The sequence below is a fragment of the Nothoprocta perdicaria genome, unplaced genomic scaffold (assembly GCF_003342845.1).
Source record: "Nothoprocta perdicaria isolate Ctin4 unplaced genomic scaffold, notPer1 scaffold_27, whole genome shotgun sequence".
Lineage (NCBI taxonomy): Eukaryota > Metazoa > Chordata > Aves > Tinamiformes > Tinamidae > Nothoprocta > Nothoprocta perdicaria.
The window spans coordinates 5724715-5749753 of NW_020455499.1; the positions used below are offsets into that span (position 1 = coordinate 5724715).

A 25039-nucleotide genomic window follows, 5' to 3' on the forward strand; every position below is an offset into this window, starting at 1 on the left:
TTCAGAGTTTCTAATATGGACTTCTTCGGTGCTATGAAAACTTCTCTAACCTAAAGCCTAATTCCCTACAAACCATCCTGCAAGATCATGTGTTGAGAATTTGACACATTCTGACAGCAGCTCAATAGCCATTTCAGAAAATCCTATTCTTAGTAATGATTGCCTGATAAGCCAAGCAATTAGGAAGGAATCTATCGAACAGAAATAAGACACAGGGACCAGGGAGAATTCATAGGACATCTAACAAATGCCCAGCTTCAGAGAAAAAAAAATATTAACATGAGTTAGTGATTTAAACTATTGTCTGGACCTGTTACAAAGGAATTATCACTACTGCCTTCTGAGTATTCTTGTATTCTTTTTCATGACTTCTCAAAATTGCTGTTTGAAGAAAAGCTACAGACACAAAGAAAGARGCTGACGGACCATGATTTCAAATTCCCACAGCAGTAGACAAAAATGTCTTTGCAAATCCTAAGCAATAGCTTTTACAAGAAGATACTGAGAGAAAGCTAAGTTGTAGCACATGAAACGCATCTACCTAATGAAATCTATAATTTCCAGATTTCCGCATATGATGCCATGATCTTTTGACAGGTGAAAGCTCTTCCCTTCTCTGCAAGTTTTCCTTGYACCCCAACCTGATAAACRTGGTATGACCACATTGTCACATGCCTGGTACAAAACAAAAATGTCCTTCTTGGTGGGATATARTATCTCAGGAGATGTTATCAGTTTGGGCATTGTGCCACTCTAATGCAATCCCATGSAGACTGGCCAAGTCTGCCCTTTATTTGGAGTTTTGTTGACCAGAGTTCCCAGGTCCTAATTCTTGGCAAAGCTGGAGGTGTGAGGAAGTGGGTAAAAGCAAAATAGTGATGATCTGGGCTGTAGTGGTTGAGATAGGCACAGGTGAAGTATGTGGTGCCTGAATGATGACCTTGTCTCTTCCCTTCTTCATGTAAGCATCAGTATCCACCCCAATTAAAAATCTACCCAGATTTTTCATTCACTCTATTTACTAGGTGAGTATATTCCAGAAATGAGCATTGCCTGGGCTAAATCCAGATCCAAATAATAAATCTAGTCATATACTTATGAACCATTGCAGACTGGGAAGTGCAAATTCGTACATGTTTAAAAAATCTTATGTAACATAAGGTGACCAGAAAGAAAAGACGAAATGTGCKTGCAGAAATTAATAACACTGAGCTACAGCAACAGACTCCCCTGGAGTTTCATACCAAAAGCTCCTGTTGTTGAGGACAGCTCAGGATGCAGCTGATGGAAATGGCAGGCATCCTTTCAGTTTTATAAGCCAGCGGTTAGACCTGTTACCCAGTCTGTGTAAAGTTTGGGCAAGGCCACCTTTTCTGCTTAGTCATTTCAGTCTGCACGCTTAAGGGCAGCATCTTGACAAAAAAACGGTGCTTTTCAAATGGCTGGGAAAGTCCCAAAAGGAAACTTTGTGAACCTTACTACAAGCAAGGCATGCAAGCCTTGCTTGCATGGGCACACAGGGAAAGAAACTCTATCACCAGGAGTTATCCAAGAGAACATCTGGATTTAGTTTCTGCTSAAWAWAWATATATATATAGAATTATATTATAGATATATAGAATATAGAAAGAAACATTTGGTTTCTTAGTTTTTGTTCAACCATCTCAAACACTCCAATTTTGTCTGCAAAGCTTARGGGTTTTAGGATTTGCTTTTGGCTTAATCTTATTTCAATGTTATCAAGACATAGCATAGAGATAGGCACATCTTTCCTTGCACCAATAATGCTTGCTTAAATTTACTTCCACACTAGTATTTCCTCCTCCCTTCAGTTTTCATATATAATATTATTCTGTTCAATTGCAGATGTCTCAGAATTTCTCTATGTCCCTCAACTTTATCGTTTTCCCTTTTAAAAATCTTGGGATAAGAAAATATTATATTTCTGGAGCAAGGTGCTCAAGCTTCAGAAAACCGGACCCATCCCATGATTCTCTTGTAAAAGTGTAACAGTTATTATTAGTTGGAATGTGGAATTAATCGGAATTTACAAACTTATTTATTTAGAACTGCAGAATGGCAGCCGCGGCCGGCGGAGGGCGCCGCGGGGCAAGATGGCGCCCGCGCGGCTCGGGGCGCCGCTGCCTCCTCCGCGCCGCCGGGGGCCGCTGCGGCCCGGCCGGGAGGAGGCGGCGGTTCCGGCGCGGCGGTTCCGGCGCGGCCGCCGCGTGGGGAAGATGTCGGTGGCGGTGGCGGCCGGGAACCTGCCCATGCGGCTGCTGCGCAAGAAGATCCACAAGCGCAACCTGAAGCTGCGGCAGCGCAACCTGAAGCGGCGGGAGGCCGAGCGGGCAGGTAGGGCGGCGCGGCGGCCGCGGCGCCGGGCGGGCGGGCGGGCGCCTCCCCGCGTGCTCTGACGCGGCCCTCTGCGCTCCCCGCAGCCGAGGCGGCCTCGCCGGGGCCCACGGAGGAGGAGGARGAAGAGGCGGCGGCGGCTCCCGCGGAGGCCGCGGCTGCAGCGGCCCCGGCTCTGGCGGAGGCCAAGAGGAAGAAGAGGAAGAAGAGGAAGGTGCCGGCGGGCGCCGAGGACGGTACGTGGTGGCGCCGCGGCCGGCCCTGCTCCCCGCAGGCAGAACCGGAGCGGCGGGTTCAGCCCCGCGACGGCTCCGCTCCCGCCTCTCTGACCCGTGGTCGCTGATTTTCTAAATACACGAGATCTCATAGAAGCTGTGTGTGCGGGGGAGGCGAGGGGACGGTGCCCCCCACCAGCCCCTTCCAGACCGGTAGATGAGGAGAGCGTGAGGTTTGTAAGAGCGGCCTGCAGAGTGATGAAGTGCATTTTGCATCGCTTTTCCTTGCACAGCCCTCTCTTTTTATTTTTTATTTGTTTGTTTGTTGTGGTTGGTATGTTTTTTATGTCTACATAGAAAATTATTTATTTGTTTCATATAAAATAACCTACTAGGTACAGAGACTAAAAAAGCAAAGACTGAAGAAGATGAGCCCGCACGGAGAGAAGAAGATGAAGATGGGCAGGATTCGGGAGAGAAAGCAGAAGCAGAGGAGGAGGAGGATGAAGTGCCCAGTTTGCCACTGGGTGTAACAGGTATCTTGTATTTTAGCACATTCAAGGGCAAGTTGCCATTTTCAAATTTGTTAAGGATCAGGCACTTAACTGTTTATATAGGATACTACTAGTGTAGTGGAATTTGAATTATATATAATCCTGATTGGTCTTAAATTCACCAGTAAAAACCTGGTTGAAAACATATATACCATATATATATGTGTTATGTGTATGTGTGTATACTGTATGTATATGTATGTAGCGCATGTGTGTTTTCAGATGTATATATGTGTGTTTATTGCCTTTGAATTTTTTTTCTATGTAGAGGTAAATGACTACTAAGTTTGGCATAAAAACCAGTGCGTTAATGTTCATTTTTAACAGCTCCGTCTAGTATGTATAGGAACACGTTAGTATCGAGTATTTTGTCACATCATAGAGTCCTATAGTAGGAAGGTATAGGAAAAAATATTCTGATTTTATGTTTTAGGTAAATTAAAACTGGATCGCTTCAGGGGATGGATAAGGTTGAAGAAACAAGTTTGGTTTTTTGTTTTGTTTTTTCTTCTCTCTTTGTGCCTCTTCAGGTGCTTTTGAAGACACTGCGTTTGCTTCCCTTGCTGGTCTTGTCAGTGAGAACACCTTGAAAGGCATAAATGATATGGGCTTCACAAACATGACAGAAATTCAGCATAAAAGTATTAAACCTCTTCTAGAAGGCAGGTAAGAAATTTATGTTTATTTCATGTTGCTGCATTGATCTTGAACAGCATATAAATCTTGCTCACAAATTAAATACTTGACAGATGAYTTTCTGCTAAAAATTGAATATTTTTTAAAATCATGTGATTTAAATATTTCTTTTGTTTATAATTACTGTTMCAAGTTAGCAAAGTATATCTATGGTGTATATACCCGGGGAAGAAATACCCAGGCTGAAATCTTGGAAAATGCTTTGTAGTTTTAGTGAAAGCAGGGAAATCTGTTTTCATTAGTCTCTTGTGTTAGTGTGTCCCATAGGACTTCCAGAGATACATAGATCAGTGGATGAGATCTGCCATTGAGCTCTTAATCTTATCACACTAGTTTCTTTGAGGCATGTTATGCTTTCACATTATCAGTCATTCAAATTCATTCAAAACAGGATTGTGTTTTAATTAACTAAGAGCTTCTAACTCTTATGTATATAGGGATATTTTGGCAGCAGCGAAAACAGGCAGTGGCAAAACACTTGCATTTCTTATTCCTGCAGTGGAGCTCATCTACAAGCTGAAATTCATGCCTAGAAATGGTAAGGCACTTCTTTCAATTCATTGTCGAATTTTACAGAGACCCAGTCATTAAGGGATAGGGCTATGAAAGGGGCAGGATGAGCTGTTATAATTTAAAGTTTTTATTTTTTTCTCTTGTGTTTTTCTTTTTTTCCTCTTTCAGGGACGGGCGTTATTATTCTTTCACCCACTCGAGAGCTCGCCATGCAAACATATGGAGTTCTTAAAGAACTTATGAATCATCATGTTCACACCTATGGTCTGATAATGGGGGGCAGTAACAGATCAGCAGAAGCTCAGAAACTTGGAAATGGCATCAACATCATAGTGGCAACACCAGGAAGACTTCTGGATCATATGCAGGTAGGGAAAGTATTGGCTTCTCACGTGCATTATTAAAAAACACAGCAAGACCTGTGTCACTGTCTGACTRAGCTTTTTAATCTTTAGAACACTCCGGGCTTCATGTACAAGAACTTGCAGTGCTTAGTAATTGATGAGGCAGATCGTATCTTAGAGGTTGGGTTTGAAGAAGAAATGAAACAGATCATAAAACTTCTACCAAGTAAGAAAAAAAATCAATCCTTCCTGAAAATCACTTGACTGACATTGTGTCTTCTTTACTACTCAATTATTGTAAGAAAAGTCATTAATTTTTATAGTTCTGTAAACACTTGAGAGTGATTGTCTTATTCTGCCTTTTTTCAGATAACTAGTATATAATATTTAGCATCATTTATTTGATGCACAGAATTTTAGATGCACTTTCTAGGTATTATTCATATAAATGGTTCATGTGAGATCCTTATAGTTTATCTTCCACATTATGTCGTTCATCCTTCTCTGAGTGCATGTTTTATTTCCTACAGTTCCTTATGCCATAATAATCTTTAAATACCGTAAAAAAAAAGTCTTTCCAYGTGCAGCTAGAAGTTTCTTTATATCTCTTTATATATTTATATATATATCTTCTTTATATATAAAGAATTTTATTCGAACATTTGAACAATTTGAACAAGTGTTTCAAAATTAATATTTCCAGAGCGCAGACAGACAATGCTTTTTTCTGCTACTCAAACCAGAAAGGTTGAAGATCTGGCTAAGATCTCTTTAAAGAAAGAGCCGCTATATGTTGGGGTTGATGATAACAAGGAAACAGCAACAGTAGACGGTCTTGAACAGGTAAAAACAAATACTATTAAAAGGACTATGGTGTGTGGATGTACCAAGGTCATGTTTTCATGTTGYCAAGCCAGTTACATAAAAACTGCTTTAGAGAGTGTTTACCGTCCTAACCAGTGAAAGCTATCAGTTGCCTGAAGGGATTTATTCAGTCTGCTCTCTGTAACAATTGTTATTAGAGATTTTTTTTTTCAAGGTAGTCCAAAAAGATTCTTGTCAAGTTCATCACCTCACTTAAGATTGAGGATTGGACTAGATGATCTCTAGAAGTCCCTTCTGACCAGGATTCTATAAAGATGCTTCATGTGCCGAAGTGAGGGACAGATCGTGAAAGGAATATTTAACCAGATAATTCTCTTCCAGAAATATCTGGCATATTTGTTTCAGAGCATAATAAACCCAAAATACAGTTGTATTAGTGAATTAGAAGTGTATTTCATACTGCTTTATTTTACAATGTTGAGTAATTTCCAGGGCTATGTGGTATGTCCGTCRGAAAAAAGATTCCTTTTGCTCTTCACCTTCCTCAAGAAGAATCGGAAAAAGAAATTGATGGTGTTTTTTTCTTCATGTATGTCAGTGAAGTACCATTATGAGTTACTCAACTATATTGATTTGCCCGTTATGGCCATTCATGTAAGTATTTTGCTGATCAACTTATTTTTAATCAATTTGATAGTACCTGTAGGTTGTTACTGACCTTTCTTTTTGCCTTCCTTTATTTCRTGGCAGTTTCTAGTAGAAAGATGCCCTGCTCAGAAATTGAGGATGAGCTTGAGACTAGTTTGTGAAGGAAGGAGATAAAGCAAAGACTATCTAGTAACAACGTGTCAATGTTATCTTGTTAGTTTCCAAACCCAGGCTGAAACACAAATAATTTATGTTGTGTGTGGAAAGCTGGTGTTTCTTTCAGAAATAGTTCTTTGCCTATATGAGTATGTGGATGCATTAGATGCCAAGGTGCTGTAAATTATTTTATACTTTTGTTGCTGATACAATATTGAAAATGGGAAATTGTATTTAAGATCACAAGATGACAGACTTTTTTGATTGAAGTTTTGTATCTAATGTGTTTACTTCTAGGGCAAGCAGAAGCAAACCAAACGTACTACAACATTTTTCCAGTTCTGTAATGCCGAATCTGGAATACTGTTGTGCACTGATGTAGCTGCTAGAGGACTGGATATTCCTGAAGTGGACTGGATTGTCCAGTATGACCCTCCGGATGATCCAAAAGTAAGTTGAGAAAACAGAATAACTTCCTAGCAACAAATCAAGCCCTAACTACAAATGTAGCTGCTAAGAAAATGTCAGTCTGCTGCATGACAGAGGTCAGGCTCCARCCATGTGCACTTCAGCAGCTAATGTCTTCCACTTCCCTTTGACCAGTTTCTAGAAAATGGGTAAAACCTTTGGTATCTTTTTAATAGAGTTGGACYGTAAAGTATTACTGTTCATGCTATTAAAGCAATTTAAAATATAAATTAATCTTTAAAAGGAGTMTGATGTTATATATGCATCCTCAATTTTCGGAAGAGGTTTGACAATGGAATTTTRGTTTTTATTTAAAAAGAAAATTCTCATTTGAATAGATGTCTAGCTCAAATGAGCAAAACTCATAACACTCAAGTCTTCAGAAACACACAGAGCTTACATGTTAAAAGCTTAAACTTCAGCTATTGCAAACCAAGGTCTTGTTCGCAGTGGAAGGTGAAACCCTATCAGGTATTCTTGTCTCGCGTCTTAASTAAGAATGAATTTTAAATCACTGACCTGTATTAGTGTTAAGTTTGTTTTTCTGCGAGCTGTTCAGAGAATGGTAYGTGTGGAAGACTGACTGGACATTTCTTTGTCCTTTCCAAAAGGAATACATTCATCGAGTCGGAAGAACTGCCCGAGGTATCAATGGTAGAGGCCACGCGTTGCTCATTTTGCGACCAGAAGAACTGGGCTTTCTTCGTTACCTGAAACAAGCCAGGGTAAACTGGAGTATAATATTTATGTTTAACTATGCAAGCAGATTTTTAAAGACAGAAATTGTAATGATTAATCAAATATTTTAGATTTTAAGCAAAAATCATTTTATTATTTAGAAAATATTTAACTGAAAACTTAGCTGAAGTATTTGGGAAGCAGCACAAAGGTAACCGTCATAAATGGTTGATAATATTTGCTTTGCAACTGAGCTTAGAAGTGTGCTATAAAAGTATTTTCCTGTGATCACTGAGTGGAAGGAAACTTGGAGTTTGGCCCTCCAGTGGGAATTAAAATTTGGATTTTGTTGTTTGCAGTTGCTCTTTTACCTCTCAAAGAATTGCATTTTGTTCAGTGTCCAAGGAACAGTAGCCCTTTTCAAAATATAATGTTTTTAATATGATAGAACATAGTTTCTGAGTTGGTTTTCTCTTCACTTTATTTGCACTGCATTTTTTTGCCACTTGTAACTAAATTGGTTTAGCTTAAAGTGATAAAGAATCATAGTGAACATCTTTACTGCAGTGGTTCAGATAAAGCAATAATGTTGACATTATTATTGGTGTAAAGGTACTTTGTATCTCAGAAGGTAATAATGTCAGGATCGTCCTTTTAAATGAAAGGGGATGTCAGAATCCTCAAACATATATCCAGGTATGCTTTACCTTTTCAAAACTATCTTTGAACTTTATAGAGTTATAATCACATATTAACTGATAAAGATTTTTAAAGAAATAGGTAATAACTGTGACAAAACAGAGTTTTTCCTGTTTAGCTTAGGTCTAAAACTCAGTCACTGTGTATTCAGTATAAATATATATTTTTTTTTTTTTTTTTAAGGTACCATTAAGTGAATTTGAGTTTTCGTGGTCAAAAGTTTCAGATATCCAGTCTCAGGTATAAAAATGACCTCATGCTACAGCATGTGTTTTATGACTTTTTTAATGCAAATGCTTTGAAAAGTTCCTATAAATTTACCCATTTTTAGTTTATATTTAAGAACTGCTTTTTCATTTATGCCACAGTGCCATGGTAATGTAAGACTTATTTTCAGCTTTGGAGTAAGTGTTTGTCTAGCACAGCAAACACAGACTTGGGAAAGCTTTTATTAAAGTTTTAAGTGTTCAAATTAACTATTAGTAACATATGCCTTGTAAGATAATTTCTTCCACCTTCAGCAAGCTAAAAGACATGTATGAGCAACACTTAAAAATGCTGGTATGTATTCTAGGTATACCAGTGATATTTTAACGTTTTGATGSAAATAAAACCTGGCTGCAGGCAAACCTGTGCTCTAGTGCCACAAAGCAGCTATGAAATTGGAATAGAGTAGTATAGATATTCAAATAGAACTGTAGTGCTATTTCATTGGAATAGAAATTCACATTGACATACTATCTGTACTTTTGTAATAGARTAGATAGTCTGTCAAAGTGACTCTGTTTCTATTTTTATGTGAATTATTGTTTTTTATGAGCTCTGTAAAACATCTTTGCTGTAACTTAAATTTAAAATAGCAAGTAGAGGAAGCACAGAAGACAGTCCTTACAGAAAGAGGTTCCTGGGGAGCAGTAATTAGGAAGTAATGTGATCAAATGCAGCCTATTTTTTGTATGCCAAATCAATGTCAAAGGTCAAATGAGATAGTCCGATTTAGAGGTGACAGCATTGGGAACTTAACCCTCAGCTAATGAAACACCTCTGTTAACACTAGCAAATGTGCATTTTTGTCTAGAATGAACACTGCTTATTTATGATGAATTTGCAGCATCATAGAGACACGATACGAAGAATCTAGATGACTAGTTTAGAGGCCTAGGGGTGGTGTCCCCTAATTTTAAGCCCATGTGGTTTTGTGGAGTGGTATAAAAGTGCTCTCATACAGTAGAGCACACAAATATGTCATAGAGCATTTTTCCTGAGGTGAATAGTGAACGTCATTGCAACTCGCACAGTAAATAATTTGTATGCTTGTAATTTAAGCAGTTTCTACTCGCAGAATTGGATGTATCTTTCTCACTTTTTTTCCTCACCAGCTGGAGAAGCTGATTGAGAAGAACTACTTCCTTCACAAGTCGGCCCAGGAAGCCTACAAGGCCTACATTAGAGCTTATGACTCCCACTCTCTGAAACAGATCTACAACGTCAACAACCTGGATCTGCCCAAAGTCAGCCTTTCATTTGGTTTTAAAGTCCCTCCATTTGTTGACCTCAGTATCCTTTTACTGCCGTGTTTCAGAGCTGAATTTCTGCTCTAAATGGTCAGTGCAACTTGTTGAAGTACCTAAGGTTAATTAAGATTGATTTTTCTTCCCTCCTTACCCCCTTCTCACTTTTGGTATTAATCACATGCATCCTGCTTAGAACAGTTGTCAAAGAAAACTTTGAATGTTCTTTTTCTAGTGTTAATRTTTGCTTATGAACACCTTTGCACATATGTTAATGCTTCAGATGCTGCAGGTTAGCAGGTGTGCATATTACACACATATTCTAGAGTAATGTGTTGTTTGATGTAGCACCATTTTCATTCTGAGTTATGCACTGACATGTAGTAATTGTGGAATGTTGAAATAGACGGGCCAGGCCATGAAATAGAGGATTGGTTTTTTGATTATTCTCAAACTAGCCAGAAGGTGGAATTTGAAGCAGTGATGCTTTGGTCTACTCAGCTGGACAGCTGAAGGATAAAATGCATTCATTGAATGACAATAAGTAAGGCACAATGTAAGTTTCAGATGTAGTAGATGTAATTGCACAAATCAACTTTTTGTGTATGATGTTGTTATTTTTTTCTCAACTCTCACAATACCTTTTCAAAAAAAAAAAAAAAAAAAAGGCAGCATTTCAAATGGCTCTTTGAGTTCCTTAACCAAAGCAATTTCAGATGTGAACAGCAACCAAGGCAGAAGACTACAGAAGAGAGGTGGAGGTGGAGGATTTGGTTACCAGAAAGCAAAGAACGTCCATAAAGCTAAAATCTTCAAACACATTAACAGGAAATCAGACAATCGTCAGTTTTCTCGTTAATCATCCCTTCATTAAAATGGTTTCTGTCATTAGAAAAGACTACCTTGATCAAAACTAGCTCACAGTTACTTCCAGTTGAAACTGCTCTGTTAATGTTTTATTTTTGTTTGTTTTGTCTTTGCTAGCTTTATCTTTMAGGATGACTTGTGGGGAGGGAGAATGAAGATACGTCTGCCAGTTTTGCCTTGCTCATATTAAGGAAGAAGATGGTTAGTCAGTACTATATTAAAGAAAAATCTTTTTATAAGAGAATTTGCTTTTTTTCCCTTTTTTTTATATGCATCTGCACACCTCTGAAAAGGTTTGGGATAGGGAGGACATACGGACAGATTGTAGTCTGGGATCACATGCAACCAAGAGACATCAGGGCTCAGAAATGCAGAAGAGCTCTAAGTCTCTGAAAATATTTTTACAGTRTAAAAGGGATTTTTGTTCACATGAATCACTGCAGAATTTTCTAGTGCTGCAAAACTGTCAAAAAAAATGCTGGAGAATATAGGTGAGATTGCTTTAGAACAGAATATATGAATGTAATTAAGACTGAATGAGTCTGTAATTATTTACAGTCATGGCACCTATTTTGTTTTTTTTTGTTGTTTTTTAATTTTATGATAAAATGCTAMTATTCTAGTGAAATGATGAGATTTACTTTGTGTTCTTGATAACCTGCATTTACCCATTTGGAATTGGCTAGCATTTCCTCTTACAAATATGCACATAGAGTCAAGAAAAGCAGAATACGTCATTTGAAGCTCTTGGCCCACATCATGAGTTTTAAAATGCTATGTAAACCTGATGCAATGAGAATTGTTGCAGTTTTATTTTGTAAATTACAAAAGTGAATTGCTTAGTTTTAGTCTATCAGATCGGTGAATAAGATAAAAATACTGCCACACGATCGAGGGGCTGAAAGAATACATTATAAATGTGCTTGTGTCCAAGATTAAAAAAATGAGATAGTATTTAGCGGTACTAGAGAGAGATTTTGAAGAAGAAATAGAGAAGACCAAAATGGAAGAGCATAGCATACACATGGCAATTACCACAAATACAGAGAATAAACAGGAAAAAAAATACGCAAGGTGTTCAAAGTAAGCAGAGGAAATGTGTATTACAAGTTCATACCACTGCCAAAATAGGTAACTATTATTCTCATGAGGCTCAGGTGGTGAAGGAAATAGTATTTCAAAAATGTAAATCCATCAGTGCAAGGAAGAGTTCAAGTGTTACAGAATGCAGAACTCCAGCCCCCAAGTTTTTACAGTTAAACATCTTAATTTTATTTTGCATTCTGTATCATGTAAAATGTTATCCAGGACCAATTATGAATCCAAAGGCATTGATATTTTTTCCAGGGTAATATGGACTGTAATCAATTTTATTTTTAAAAATCAACATGTCAGATTGCACATAGTAATCTGTGCATAGAAGTACTGGGGAAGAGTGTCGGAGCTTGGGTTTTCACCCTGTGAGGAGATGGCTCTCGGGGAGAACAGCGTGGGTGGTGCGAGGGCCCCCCTGGCTCCGAGGCGAGTGCTCGCTCCAGCCACAACAGAGCAGGGTTCTTAATTTTTCTCTTGTGAAACAGCTGAGCTACAGCCCTGTAACTTTTAAAGGCTCTTAATACTGGTCTAAGAACTTGTGATATGTCAAAATACTTTTAAAATATTAAAATATATTACTTTCATTGTTGGTGGTTGAATGTCTCATGCTTCCAGGGTTGCAACAAAAAAGCTGCATCTGCTCTTATAAGTGGGCAACATTAATTATGAACAAASTACTCAGTTGAGTTTTAAACTTTGATTCTGTTTGCTTATAAATCTGTAAATGTAGATGCRAGAACAGCTCTGTTCCATTTTTAACAGTTCATTTTAAGAACTGTCTCTGAGATTGCTGCCTCGAACAGGTGAAAGGTTCTTGCCTATGTTTGCAGGCTGCGCAGTTCCATTATGGGAATCAACTTACATTAATTCTGTTGGACTTGTTTGAACGGAAAAATTAATCACTTAAAGAGATATAAGGGGCTGTAAAGATGAAAATAGGTTACATAGGCACAAGCAGTGTAACGGAGTATTCATTTAGATTTAAAAATCTCATTTAGAAGATGAGACTAGATGATATTGCCCTATAGAAGCACTAGCTCACCCTAGAGAGGATATTTTCAGAAGCATTTTGGAGCATCATTTCTCTCCCACCTCATGAGTTAAAATTAATACTCTTGCTTTTACTTAAATAKTCTAGCTATATAATGGCTGTCCCATGAGAAGAAACTGTACAGTGCTATTTCACACTGTCATTTCCTGACTGTTCCCAAGAGAAATTCTAGAGCTGAGACTAGGTATTGAAGCGAGGAGCTTCAGTTTTCTGGCTTGTGCAGGTATTTTTTTTATGAAAGTACATTTGAAAAACAGTTTCTAATGGAGGATCTGCTTGTATCAGGCAGCGTCTATTCTACTATGATGCTGCAAGTTTTAAAAAGATTGTCAATCTGATTGGAAATCTACCGTTTCCTTTACAATTTATCGTGTTATCAATCTTGTGAGCGGTTAATAGACTTGAGCCATCAGCCTCTCAAGGCTTGTCTCATAACAGTGACTGATAGATGGGGGACTAATACTGTAAGTCTTGAGAAATTGTCTTCTGTCTCTGAGAACCTTGACAAAGAAATTGGACTCTTTAAAACACTTAATGGGGTGATCAAAACCATCCTGCTTGAACTGGAAGAGTTTTTTTTGACAGTTCTGAGGTGGTCATATGGACAGGTCCATAAAGGAGCATTTAATTGCTAAGCTACTGCTCGTAATCATGAAAAACCTTGTCATGATACAAGTTTCCTGTGCTGTAATGTTGCAGTACAAYACTGGTCAAATAAGGTACTGCCATCAAATGTTTCAGGGTGAACGTCATGGCTAGAGCGTGGGGGGGTTTATTGACAATGGAGAGCAAAAATATTTGAGCACTGGTGCAAGGTTATCTACCTGCTTCTGCTTCTCTGTAAGAAATGTGTTTATTTCTTGGCAGTAATTAGCTGTTTCTTATGGTGTAGATGTTTTAAGTTGCTGGCTTAGCTTAAGCAAACTACCCGAGCTTTGCTTACCCTTTCCAACGAGGAGCCTAAGATTCAGGGGAAGCAGTATCTGCCAGGAAGGACAAAAAGTAAAGATTGAAAGTCTTTCAGTAAAGACCTTCCAACTTCCCACTGTGAAGTGTATAAGGAAGGTGTGTATTGACAGGAAACACTGTCCTTTTCAAAAGATGTCACTTCAATCCCTAGTCACTTCAACCCTCTATACCTGCAAGGTATTCCATGTAAGCCTAAAGCCCTGACAACAAGAGCCAGGTATTTTTCCTTAGCAGGTGTTCGCTTTTTCAAACTAAAATAGTAATGCTGAATGGAGCTCTGAAGCAACTTAATGGGAAACACAGAGTAAAATCTCTGTTCTTCACTCTGACTTCAAGACTTYACCTCCTAGGCTAGATAAGAGTATTCATGATACAACTGCTCCTGACACTTTTGTTTGCTCTAGGTGTATAGAGGAGCTCTGGCAGAAGGAACCCAGCCTCTTCCATTGGAATCCTCTTTCCATCTAAAATGGCATATGTCAAAGTCGAAAACATTTTAATGTTTGTGTCAAATGCCGTTATTGCATTGTCACAGGGGAAGAGACGACTTTCCTTTCGCTTAGCTGTACTTCTGATAGAGAATTGTGAGAACAGTTAGATGTAGGGTGCCCTTAAGAGGATAGAAGATGAACGGAAAATGTGGGTGCTGTCTTGACATACTCTCTATTTGTTCCATCAGTGTCAACCAGCTTAAGAACTGCATTCACCCTAAAAAATATCTGAGTAGACTCTATGATAACAGATCTTCTTCCCAAACAGTTCTGTAAGCTGCAATACAAGAACGTAAAGTTCTATTTTTTTACTCTTGGACAGAATTAAAAAAGATGATTATCATAGGCTGTGTAAAACCTTGTATAATAATTCCACAGTCTTTCAAATATTCCTCTTTGACTGTCAGCTGCACATGTTTAGCCATGCAGGGGTTTCTGGGCATGTCTGTAAGTGRTTGCAATCGGCTATGAATGCTGAGAGTCACCAGAATATTAAGTGTTACCTAAAACTAGACATTCATTCTTACAGTTTGAAAGATGATGGATATCTGTAAGAGTTACTGACTCTTCCTTGGTAATTGTTCTTGGTACACTGTCACTTCTAATTAATAAAACCCTTTCTTTAKGGGAAGATGGATGAGTGAGAAAACAGACTCACAACCTGAGCTGCTCATAAATACCAGCYTTGCAGATGGCACCACCAGTCACAGCTGCTCCTTCTGTTTTCAGTTCTTTCAGAAGCTGAAGAGAATAAGCACTAGATTTCTTAGGTTTAGGATTTCTTAAAAGCTGGAGGCCATTTTGTACTGCTACCACTTCCAAGTACATTATTTGTGAAGGTTCCCAAGATGTAAAGGTGTTAATTCATCCCAAACTTTATGGAAATCTTTACTTTTATATATATATATATTCAAAATTATCTGTCAGAAAAATAGACATCTATAGATTCCAGATATATACTCTTGGTAATTTCATACAAAGAAAGATGTTTTGCTGTACATTCACTCCACATTGTCTATAATGGCAATGAAATAGAGCAATAGTAATATGTGGGCCAAAGGTGGAGTATTATGTAAACTGTCAGTAAACTCTTTACAACTTAGAAAAAAATGGGAAAAGAGTTGCTACACAGCTTTGAAGTGATCTAGAACTAGCAGCCAAGAGGTATTTATGTACCTTAACCCTCCATTTTCAGTTACAACAGAAGTCAATGGATGTGGGCTCCTAAATATTTTGAATCTAGCTCTTAAAGATAGTAAAATACAGCAGTGGAAAGTCCATGTTTTGTACAGCATAGTTAAAATAATAAATAATAACAATAATAAAAGTTCCTTCTTAACCTTATTGGTGGCAGCAGAAGCCATTAATCACGGCCACGCAAACTGGAATTAATTAATTATCAATTACTGGCCCATAAAATAATTCTTATTTCAAAAAGATCAAACACCCCATCCCAAAACTCTATGTTGCTTCAGTCAGTCACTATAACTGTATCTCAGCAAATGATCTTCACAGATCTCCTTTGATCTTATATTTTGTTTTGACCATCACCACCTCCAAGCCCTGCTGGAGAGCTCTCGGCAGCACTAYGTAGTCTGGGAATTTGGAAAAACCACCTGCAGTTTTGTTTGGTATCACCCACAGAAACTGTGCTGGTATCCGACAGGAGGATGTTGGGTGGGAATGCCTGTTAAGAGAGGATGCAAGGATGTGGCACTGGAGAGCACTTACCTCCTAAAGCCACAGTACTTATCGTTGCAGTCCTTCACCTCATGCAGGTCACCATGCCCAAAGCTCTCAGAGACCTTCAAATAAGGTTTTATGAGAAGCTTAAGATTATTTTTGAAGCACTTTGATTTTGAGTTTTCAGGTGCTTGTTCTAAATCAACTGGGAGCGCGACCCATTTTTCAAAGGCCAGAGGCACGGTGTTTGTGCAGAGCTGGCTTGTTGTTACTCTGCTTCAAAACAGCCCTAAAAATGCAGGAGGGAATTTAAGGGATTTCTTTTAAATGAGAAATACACCCCTATAACCTCCATGGCCTCAAAGGTCATTTCATAACAGCCTGGAGCCCTTAACAAAAAGACCTGTAGGGGAGACRGGGCCGCCACCACAGGCTAAAATGGCTGCCCTTAGAATGGCTGCTGCTAAAATGGCCACCGCTGCAGTCTGGGGGGGCGGCTGAGGGGAACATGGCAGTGGGAGTGCCGGGCCACTGAGGTGAGGGGGCTCAGTTCCTACTMTCTTAAAGAGATGTCTATCCAAGTTCAAACTTTTGCGTAGTCATTTGACTAAGATTTTACTTTCCAAAGAACATTTTGAGTTTTCAAAAAACATTTTTTAAAAGCCTTTTAAGAAAAAATCTGAAATTTCAGGGAAATAGCTGAGATCTTTTCATACATTACAATATAGTAGAGCCTACTGCCCCAGGTTTTTCATATTTCTCTTCAAAACTTGAAATTGCAGGATACGGACTCTAAATTAGGCCGAATCTTCTGTAATAGTTTGCTCATTTGAAAGGCTGAAGAAACAATTTGATGGTCCCTGCTGATGTGAGCGCCCCTCATGCAGGTGCCATCTTCAATCAAGTGGTGGAGCCTGTCCTACCCTCCTGCCAGAAGGCAGGTCATAGTTTTCTCTGTAAATATAGACCAATGGAAATAAATAAGTGGGACACCACTTCAAAAGCACCAGTTCCTGTTGGATAGGGCCCTTTTAAATTATTGAACACATTCATACAACAGGCCTTGCTCAACAAGAACAAGGATGGCACAACCTGAAGGTCGGGATTCAGTCACAAAACTGAGGTCCGAAAGTACTGAGAAAGAAACACTCTGACGATGGCAAACTGTGAGCTCTTTCTGTTTGAGTAAGGGTTGAAGGTTGGATATAGTACCCGAAATATGTGCTATGCAAGTGACAAAATCCTTTGTAGGGCCCTTCTCAAGAGGCATGCTTATGTCGCCATTCCTCACAGGTAAAATATAATCTTCCAGGGTTGTTTGTTGCAGATTTGCCCTCATGTCATGCATCCCTTTCTGCAGGGCATGATTAAGGGTACGTAGAGCAAGTCCTTCTGCAGACAAATGATGTGATCCTTGCTACATGAGGGGTGTCCCATTTTAATTGTCCAGACAGATGTGATTTTCATTTCCTCTATTATTTGCGCGCACTCATAATCTGCTGCTCTTTCATTCTGCAGTCATGTCTCGTGACTGAGAGCGGAGACAGGGATATCCATCTTGAAGAGTGATTGCCTGGCTTCTGCCAGCGCTTCACTCGTGGAGTTGCAATGCTCGTATTAAACAGAGGCACTTCATCTCTTATAACGCTTGCACAAAGGGGGCATCTGAATATAGAACAGATAGCTAATTTCTAAACCACAAATCGTCTTTGGAAAGATGTCAAGATTTTGCAATTCTATGAATCCTATAAAACTGTGAATCATCTTTTAGACAAATTTCAGAGCCGTAGGATATATCCTTAAACTGCTTTCCTCATAATTGCAGTGGTTATCAGAACTATAAACTCACAGATACTTCAATCATGGCAGTAAAATTACACAGAAATATGTTTTTCTGGGCAAATTCTGAACACAGAACTAATTTGTGTGCAGAACCTGTTGGCACAGTCTTGCTGCCAGCTAGAGCACTGTGCAGCTAAATGCCTGGCCCTCAGCAAGAGAGGAGACAAAGGCACGGCCAGTAGCTCAGTGTAGCTGATGTTCTGCTTTCTCCTGCACCTCCTGKGGAAGCTAAAGTATGTACTGAGGGCTGTGTGAAATGATTTTTCTTTCTCGTTTTCTTTTTTTTTTTTTTTTCCAGTAATGAACTCAGTACTTTTTGTGAGATTGCAAGTAGAACTGAGCAGAATGAAGAAAAAGTCGTAAAATGGGATATTGATAGATTTACTTTCTACTGAAATATATCCAAAATATTCAATTCTATTTCAGGTAGTCAAGATGACATTTCTAATAATGAAATGCTAATATTTTCAGAAGATCAGACACTTTTCTTACAGGATTCCATTTACTTGAAATCCTAGTCTTTCATTAAAAAATGTTCTGATAGAAAAATATCTCAGCAGGGTTAGCTGAGTTCTGAAGGACCAGTGGAGCCGTGCTCCAGCACCCACACAGGATGTGTGCATGGGGAAATGACCCAAAGGACCTCCTGTGGAATGAAATATACTTATGATTCAGGCCTGAGAAACCCCAAAGATCCTGTGACAATGCAGATCCTAATTTAGGGCTATGCATAAGATGCGTGCCTTTTTAGCCTTTCTTTAACAACATGATTTCCCTTTAGGCATCAAAGCGTCCACTAAAATTAACTGAGAAAAGAGTGCCCACAATCCCCATGGCATCAGTTAGTCTTTATTTACCTTTGTTTGTCAGTCACATTCAGAAGACTTCCCAACATAATGAGAAGTCTAGTAAGCTTGGCGCTCTGGGATGCTTCTTTCAGCATGGAAGGAATGGAGTTGGGTCTTTTGTGGTTGGTGCACAGATGTCGTGCTGTCATTTAAAAATAATACTTCACTCAAACAAATTGTCTTGGTAAGAATCCATGTTTGCTTTTGTTCTGAGGTGAAGGAAGCTGTGCGTGAACCACAGATGGTGTTTACAGCTCATCATGCAGCTATCACTTTCCAGACAGATGGAGAAACATGGAGAGAACAAGAAAAAAAGGCAGTTTTGACGACTGGCATCTTAATTGGGGTTTTTGTACTGTGCTGGATACCTTTCTTCRTCACAGAATTAGTAAGTCCCCTCTGTTCCTGCAACATCCCACCGGTCTGGAAAAGCATCTTTCTTTAGCTTGGCTACTCCAGTTCTTTCTTTAATCCTCTCATTTATAYAGCAATTAACAAAAATTGCAACAATACTTTACAAAAAGGTTCTTAAAAGCAAAGATAAACTTGGAAGAGAAAATGATTTTTTTTTACTGCATAATACACAGCTGTATTGTGGGAATATGCCTGTAATACATACACTTCTCAGGTGCAGGAGCTGCTTAAGGGGATTTAACAACACTAAAGATGGAAGATACTTGGATAAAGTACCCCAAATTTACATTTACCATTGCAGATACATACATGGTGCTCCATGGTTTGGCAAAGAAAGATTGTAGAGGTTACTACTGTCTTCAAGGTTTGCAAAGAATTATATGCATAARATACCATGACTGTCAAATCTCAGCAGACTTACTTCATCTAGCCACCCACAATTGCCATTCTGTAGATTTTTCTTCATTAAGAAAAGCATCAATGGGAACTGCTAATTGAGTTGCCCCAGCTGACTGCGCCTGAGCATTGGACCAATAAGCTCCAGAATTTCATCCAACCTCAACTATTTTGTGATTCTGTGAATATCTTAATTACACAAAAAGACTTCAAATCTCTAGAATAAAGTCATGGTCTACATTAAAACTTCATGGCTTAAAGGTAAACAATAATAATAWTCACTGTCCTTCCTTTAAAATTCCACTTAAATGGTTCCTGCTGCTACTACCCTTTGCTTTGACAAATGTTATMGTTTTAATGGAATCCAAAATTAACATGGCTTTGTTTAGCAGAATTGTTGTGGTTGCAATACCAAAACAACTTGGATACTATTTCCCAGGAGTAGCCGTAGGCTGTGGCACAGAGATGTTCATCTGCAGTAAGACTTAACTGAGGGCTAAGCACGATTGCCCCCAAGATGAGCAGGAGGAGCAACAAACCGGGCTCTTAAGAAAGCTGCCACCTGTCCTACTGTTTATTGATTCCTCCCCAGTAATCAGGACTAACTGTTTCTCTAACATGTACAGACTGCCTACAAAAAGTAAAAAATAGTTGACAGAACTTTTCCCATACCTCTYTCACCTCTCCTTCCTTTCCCCTTAACACCAGGGACTTAAAGTAGGGACAACTGTCTGCCTGCCTTGGATTTCAACCTGTTATATAAAGGTTGAGTTATTTCAATAAGTTCTCTCAACTCTGATTTTATTTTCTATCAGAAATGACTAGATCTTCACAGAAAGACAGATTCTGTTCACATCTAGTGTAAATCACTAGCTCCTAGCCACAGTAGCAAATGCCATGTTTTTATATTCTGTGTTGAAGCTTCTAGATTACTGTGAGCATGGAGTTTAATGTTTTACCGAACAACCATGCCATTTGTTCTACACAACTAGTATTTATTAACCATCCATCTACTAAGTTTTAGCTGTTACTTTTAACATTCTGACTAAACCAGTAAGTAATACGGAATAAAAGCTATCCTCTGTGATAAACACAGGCCATCTCAGAAATTTCATCTCAGAACTTCATCTTCATCTCAGATATTTACATCTGATTTATTAATTCTCTTTAAAAGATAAAATACATGGATTAAAGCAGTATTTATTTTTTTAAACCAAAATTGGAAAGTCAAAGTTACTATTAAGAGTAGATCATACGCAAATATGTCAGAGCATGAATTGACTATCAGGTTATTTTGATTCCCTAAGTCAAATTGTTTTACAAATTAGAAAGCGGGAGAAATTTTGACATGTGCAGATTTTAGTAGCACTGTATAATTAATGAATTATCAAAACTGACCAGAGAATACCTGGACTATGACATTTGCATAAAATTGGATTCAAATGCTACTTTCTTCAAAAGGACTGAAATCAGATACAAGTTAATTGCACTACATGATTATCTTCACTGAGGAAATATCTGTATCTTAAGCTCAYGCTTAGGTAAGAGAAATCTAACCTTCGATGATCCTCCTTGGCATCTACTAGGTTTGTAAGCTTTTTCCAAATACCAAACTCCTAAAAAGCAGCAAGAGAAAACAGAATTGGTACCCATTGCTGTGTGATACATGGAAACAGCTCTGYGAGGGTCTATTTACATTTGCACAATTCAACTTTTATTGCATTTGTAATTCAGAAGCATATTAAGCCTTTGAAAACAAMAGTGCATCCCCTTAAAAACACAATAGCAGAAGGTCACTCAATTCCAAACATTTTTATTTTGTATTCACTGCAATAGAAAGTAATCTAACAGCATGATCATCACTGTTAATAGGGGTGGAAGAAATATGTTTTTTGATCTTCCTGAAAAAAGATATAATGTACATAAGTCCAGTCCAAGTTAAGTATAAAAAGCAGCTATGTGAATTATAAAATACTGTATGTACAAGTATAAAAGTGTTCCAGGAGATGTTCRACAGACTTTTCTAAACTTTCAAAGGCAAATCTTCAGCCAGGATAAATAACTCATTTTCTTCAAAGATGAGCGGCAGTTCATTTGAGCAGAACCTTGATCTTCCTATGTTACAGCTGAAGCAGACTGCCTTTCATCTCAGACCAGACCACATGATGGTCCTACTAATTAAGGTGTGTTTTCCTGAAGCTATTAATTTAACAATCACTCTCTGTATATATAAAAATGAATTTTCAAAAAAATGTATACAACAACTAGACTTTATAAAAATATAAATCTATATTTTTACACCAGGAATTACCCAAGTTGAGTTTCCATTTTCTTCAGTCTTAACTATTAGGAATTATTTTTTCCTCATCTATTGTTAGAAACTAAATTTAAATAATGTCAAGTTATTAGATAGTGRAAAGACTTTTAGGAATTATTTTCTGTGTTTATTTTGCCTAAAATTATCAGTGCTCATTTTATAGTATTTGAAAATTACATGTGCAAGTATGTTACCAATCAAGTCCACATCTACTTTTTCCAGATTTTTAATCTTCTTCAGTGTTAAAAAAAAAAATCCCGTCATCCTCACTGTGGAAGAACCCACACCCAAATAAAGTTAGACAGTACTTCTGTTTTTCTGTACTGCATTAACTCTTTACTGTGTAGTGGAGAAAATAATCATACAGCCAATAAATGAAGGAATGTAAAACAGAATACATACTGGAAAAAGACAGACTTCTACAGGTGTGTATATATACATGAATATATACACACATATATATATTTGTACGTCTACATTGCAGTTATTGTCACTTCACAAAARATTCCAATTTAGGGACTGAACAACTGTTTCTAGCTTCATGAGCAGGAGTCCCTCAGGAAGAACTCGCTTTCAACTTGGACAGCAGCACTTCGTTCTTTCGGCATTCCTGTTAACAAAGAGCAAACAGAGGAGGTAGTCACCCCTTCTCTCTACTACTTGTGATATACATGCTCCCATCAAATTGAAGCCTCTTATTTTGAAAGGTCTCAAAGATCCAAAGTAGTCTGGRGTGATGACCTCCAGATGCTGCCGATTCATTCAAAATAATTGTTTCAATGGCATATTTATTGTATTTTTTGATGTACATGCCAAAAAATGCTGCTTGGTCATTCGTCTAAAATTGTTTCACGTAGCTAAAGCAAATATGTCCTTATACATTGAAAAAATAAGAGCACTGATAGATAAGCTGGAACACTTAAGTTAAAATAACTTGCAAAAGAAAGATTTTGATGGAACATTGCAAGTCGAGAAAGGTATGTACACATATGTACCTTCTACCTGTTATAAAATGATTGCTATTTTAAAACATGGGTTAATTTTTAAAATAATTTTAAGGTTACTTCCCATTACTGTGGTGCAAAGTACCTCAAAGGCCTAACACCTCATCCCAAGGATGCATATGACAAACAAAGAGAAGTTCAAGGGAGTAAAACAGGTCTCGTTAGCTCTCACATCATTAATACATATAAAACAATAATATTACTACTTAGGCCACCAATACTATGCCAAAAAGTAAAGCAGCCATTACAAATTACTCCTGAAATAGGAGCCTGTGACCTGCCTCTGCCATCATGGACTTCAACAGAAGACGAATCAGTCACCTGTTCTTTTAAAAACACAGCCTTATTGCCAATTAATTTCTGAGATTTTCTTTAATGTATTGGCAATTCTGCAGTCAACTGTCCTCTAATATCTAATATAGTATATACTATTTACTAGATAGTACTTAACTATAAAAGTCATTTATTGTCCTTCAATGAGTTGCTGCTCAATGGTATTTTCACAAGCCACATCAGCAGCTTTAAGAAAAAAATAAAGCCAGAAACCCCACACAGTTCTAGCGCTGAGAAAMCACTTTGGCCATTCCAACAATGTGAAAGACGCCCATTTCTCCGTAACAGAAACCTCCCTCTCAGAATGAGATGGTACATTTCCTCAGACCACTTTTCTCTGTGATTAAACTTTGAGGAGACYTCAAAAGAGTAATTCAGAAAGAAAGAAAAATTTCTGGGCAAATCCACATACCTAGAAATATGCTCCTTACTAAAAGCAAGGTTTATGATCCACTCMAAAGGAATGACCACTGCTGAGCAGAAYAACTACGAACAGAAGCACTAGGTTTTATTGGCAAAAATGCTCTTACCTCCTTAAATTCTTTCACTGTTTTAAAGTAAAGTCTCTGTTGCTCTAGAAGATCCAAATATTCATCATTCAATTGGTCTCTTCGCATTTTGTTTTCCTGTTTCTTTTTTTCCATCTGTTGGCACACAAGATTAGAAGATCACATTGTGTGTGTGTGTGTGTGTGTGTGTGTGTGTGTGTGTGTGCGCGCGCCCAACAAAATACCCAAAAGCTAAGGAAGCTAAGGTTCAGTGGCAGTGGCACTACAGACAACATTCAGATTCGAACTAAAGATGTACATGTCTGGAAGCCCAGACTCTTGCCTACTAAGCAATGTTCTATCAAAGATGGCTCAGCAAGGTTAACAAACATCAAGAATTAAAAAAAATAAAAAAAGGAGCTTTTGGGTGAAACTGAAATCTTGATGTGTTGTTTAAGTTGGCTGTATCAATCGTGGGGGAGGCATCTTTAACCTTACTACACGATGCTAGTAGTTTTTCTGCTCTTCTCTGGTGTTGAGCCATGTAAATAGTCCTGTTGTATCCTCTCCCATTTCAAATGCCTCCCCACAGAGTAAGCCAAGAGGCTCCAATGCTACAACCTGTCTGCCAGGAGCACAGTATTCCTACACCTCTGCCCTATTCTATTCAGTCACATTTTAGTGGTGAGCACTTTCTCATAGATTTGAAGAGGAAAGGACTTTTGAGCTGCCTAATTTGCTCATCACATAGTAGATTTCTCCATATATAATCATTATCCAAAAGGTTTTCTGAAATAATTCCCTGCTTCCTGCAGAGAAAGTGAGGAGAATCTCAGACCTTCATCCGATTCTGCTTGATTCCTTCTACAATCTGCTCCATCTGCCGCAAAAACTGCTCACGAGAGCCAGAAGAAGTCATTGCTCTGGAAAGAGAAAAAGGTAACAACTGATACGAATGTGTGGGACAACGTTTCATCTTTTCTATCTTTCGTCTCTACCCAGGTCCAACTACACACACTACTTAGTATTTTAAGTAAAAAATTCATCTTTAAGTTACTGATTTCAGGTAACAGTACAGATCATCAGCTGGAATGAAGTATCACCTCACAAGCACTCTCCCTGGCAGTACAAGTCTACTATTTTCTCACAAGAACATAAGTGTATTGCTAGGAGGTCAATAAATATTATAAGCACAGCTTTGTACCTTATTAGGGAAACTCCACAAGTGATTTTGGACTCTTGACATAATTTGAACAGATTAAAACCAAAATATACATGTCAAAAATGTGTCAAACTACAGCACAAATTTCTACTAACTGGACAGAACCAAAACAATTTAATCACTAGGTAAAACAGATCTATAATTTTTGCTGCAAAAGAAAACATGTGAAATAATTTTTTTCAGCAATTGAAGGTTTTGAATACCACAACAGGCAAAAAAGAAGTAATAAAAGGTCACTCAAAATTTCTGACTCAAAACAGAAGGACAAAAGTAGATGGAACCATGTAAGAAAATCATGAGTTTCTCTTAAAAAGTGACAACAAAAGAATTTAAAAGGATATAGAAGGAAGAACTGTT

The 25039-nt window shown here is 38.1% G+C and overlaps 2 protein-coding genes across 2 annotated transcripts in view; one reads left to right on the forward strand and one right to left on the reverse strand.

The window, feature by feature from the left end:
* The first annotated feature begins 2237 nt into the window (after nt 1–2237).
* Nucleotides 2238–12162, forward strand: DDX18 (DEAD-box helicase 18). The gene is made up of 14 exons (XM_026040873.1): nt 2238–2363; nt 2447–2591; nt 2966–3106; nt 3655–3790; nt 4258–4358; nt 4502–4701; nt 4789–4903; nt 5381–5520; nt 5995–6156; nt 6604–6756; nt 7386–7499; nt 8335–8391; nt 9531–9708; nt 10379–12162. The coding sequence occupies exons 1-14, from the start codon at nt 2238–2240 to the stop codon at nt 10519–10521; spliced, it is 1911 nt and encodes a 636-aa protein (XP_025896658.1). The 3' UTR covers nt 10522–12162.
* Nucleotides 12163–21161: 8999 nt separating this feature from the next.
* CCDC93 (coiled-coil domain containing 93) overlaps nt 21162–25039 on the reverse strand; it is a 34151-nt gene continuing 30273 nt past the window's right edge. Inside the window, exons 21-23 of the mRNA XM_026040872.1 lie at nt 24299–24383; nt 23503–23616; nt 21162–22245 (exon numbers count right to left, since the gene is read on the reverse strand). Of these exons, the coding sequence (XP_025896657.1) occupies nt 22192–22245; nt 23503–23616; nt 24299–24383 (253 nt within the window). The 3' untranslated portion in view covers nt 21162–22191. The remainder of the gene's footprint in view (nt 22246–23502; nt 23617–24298; nt 24384–25039) is intronic.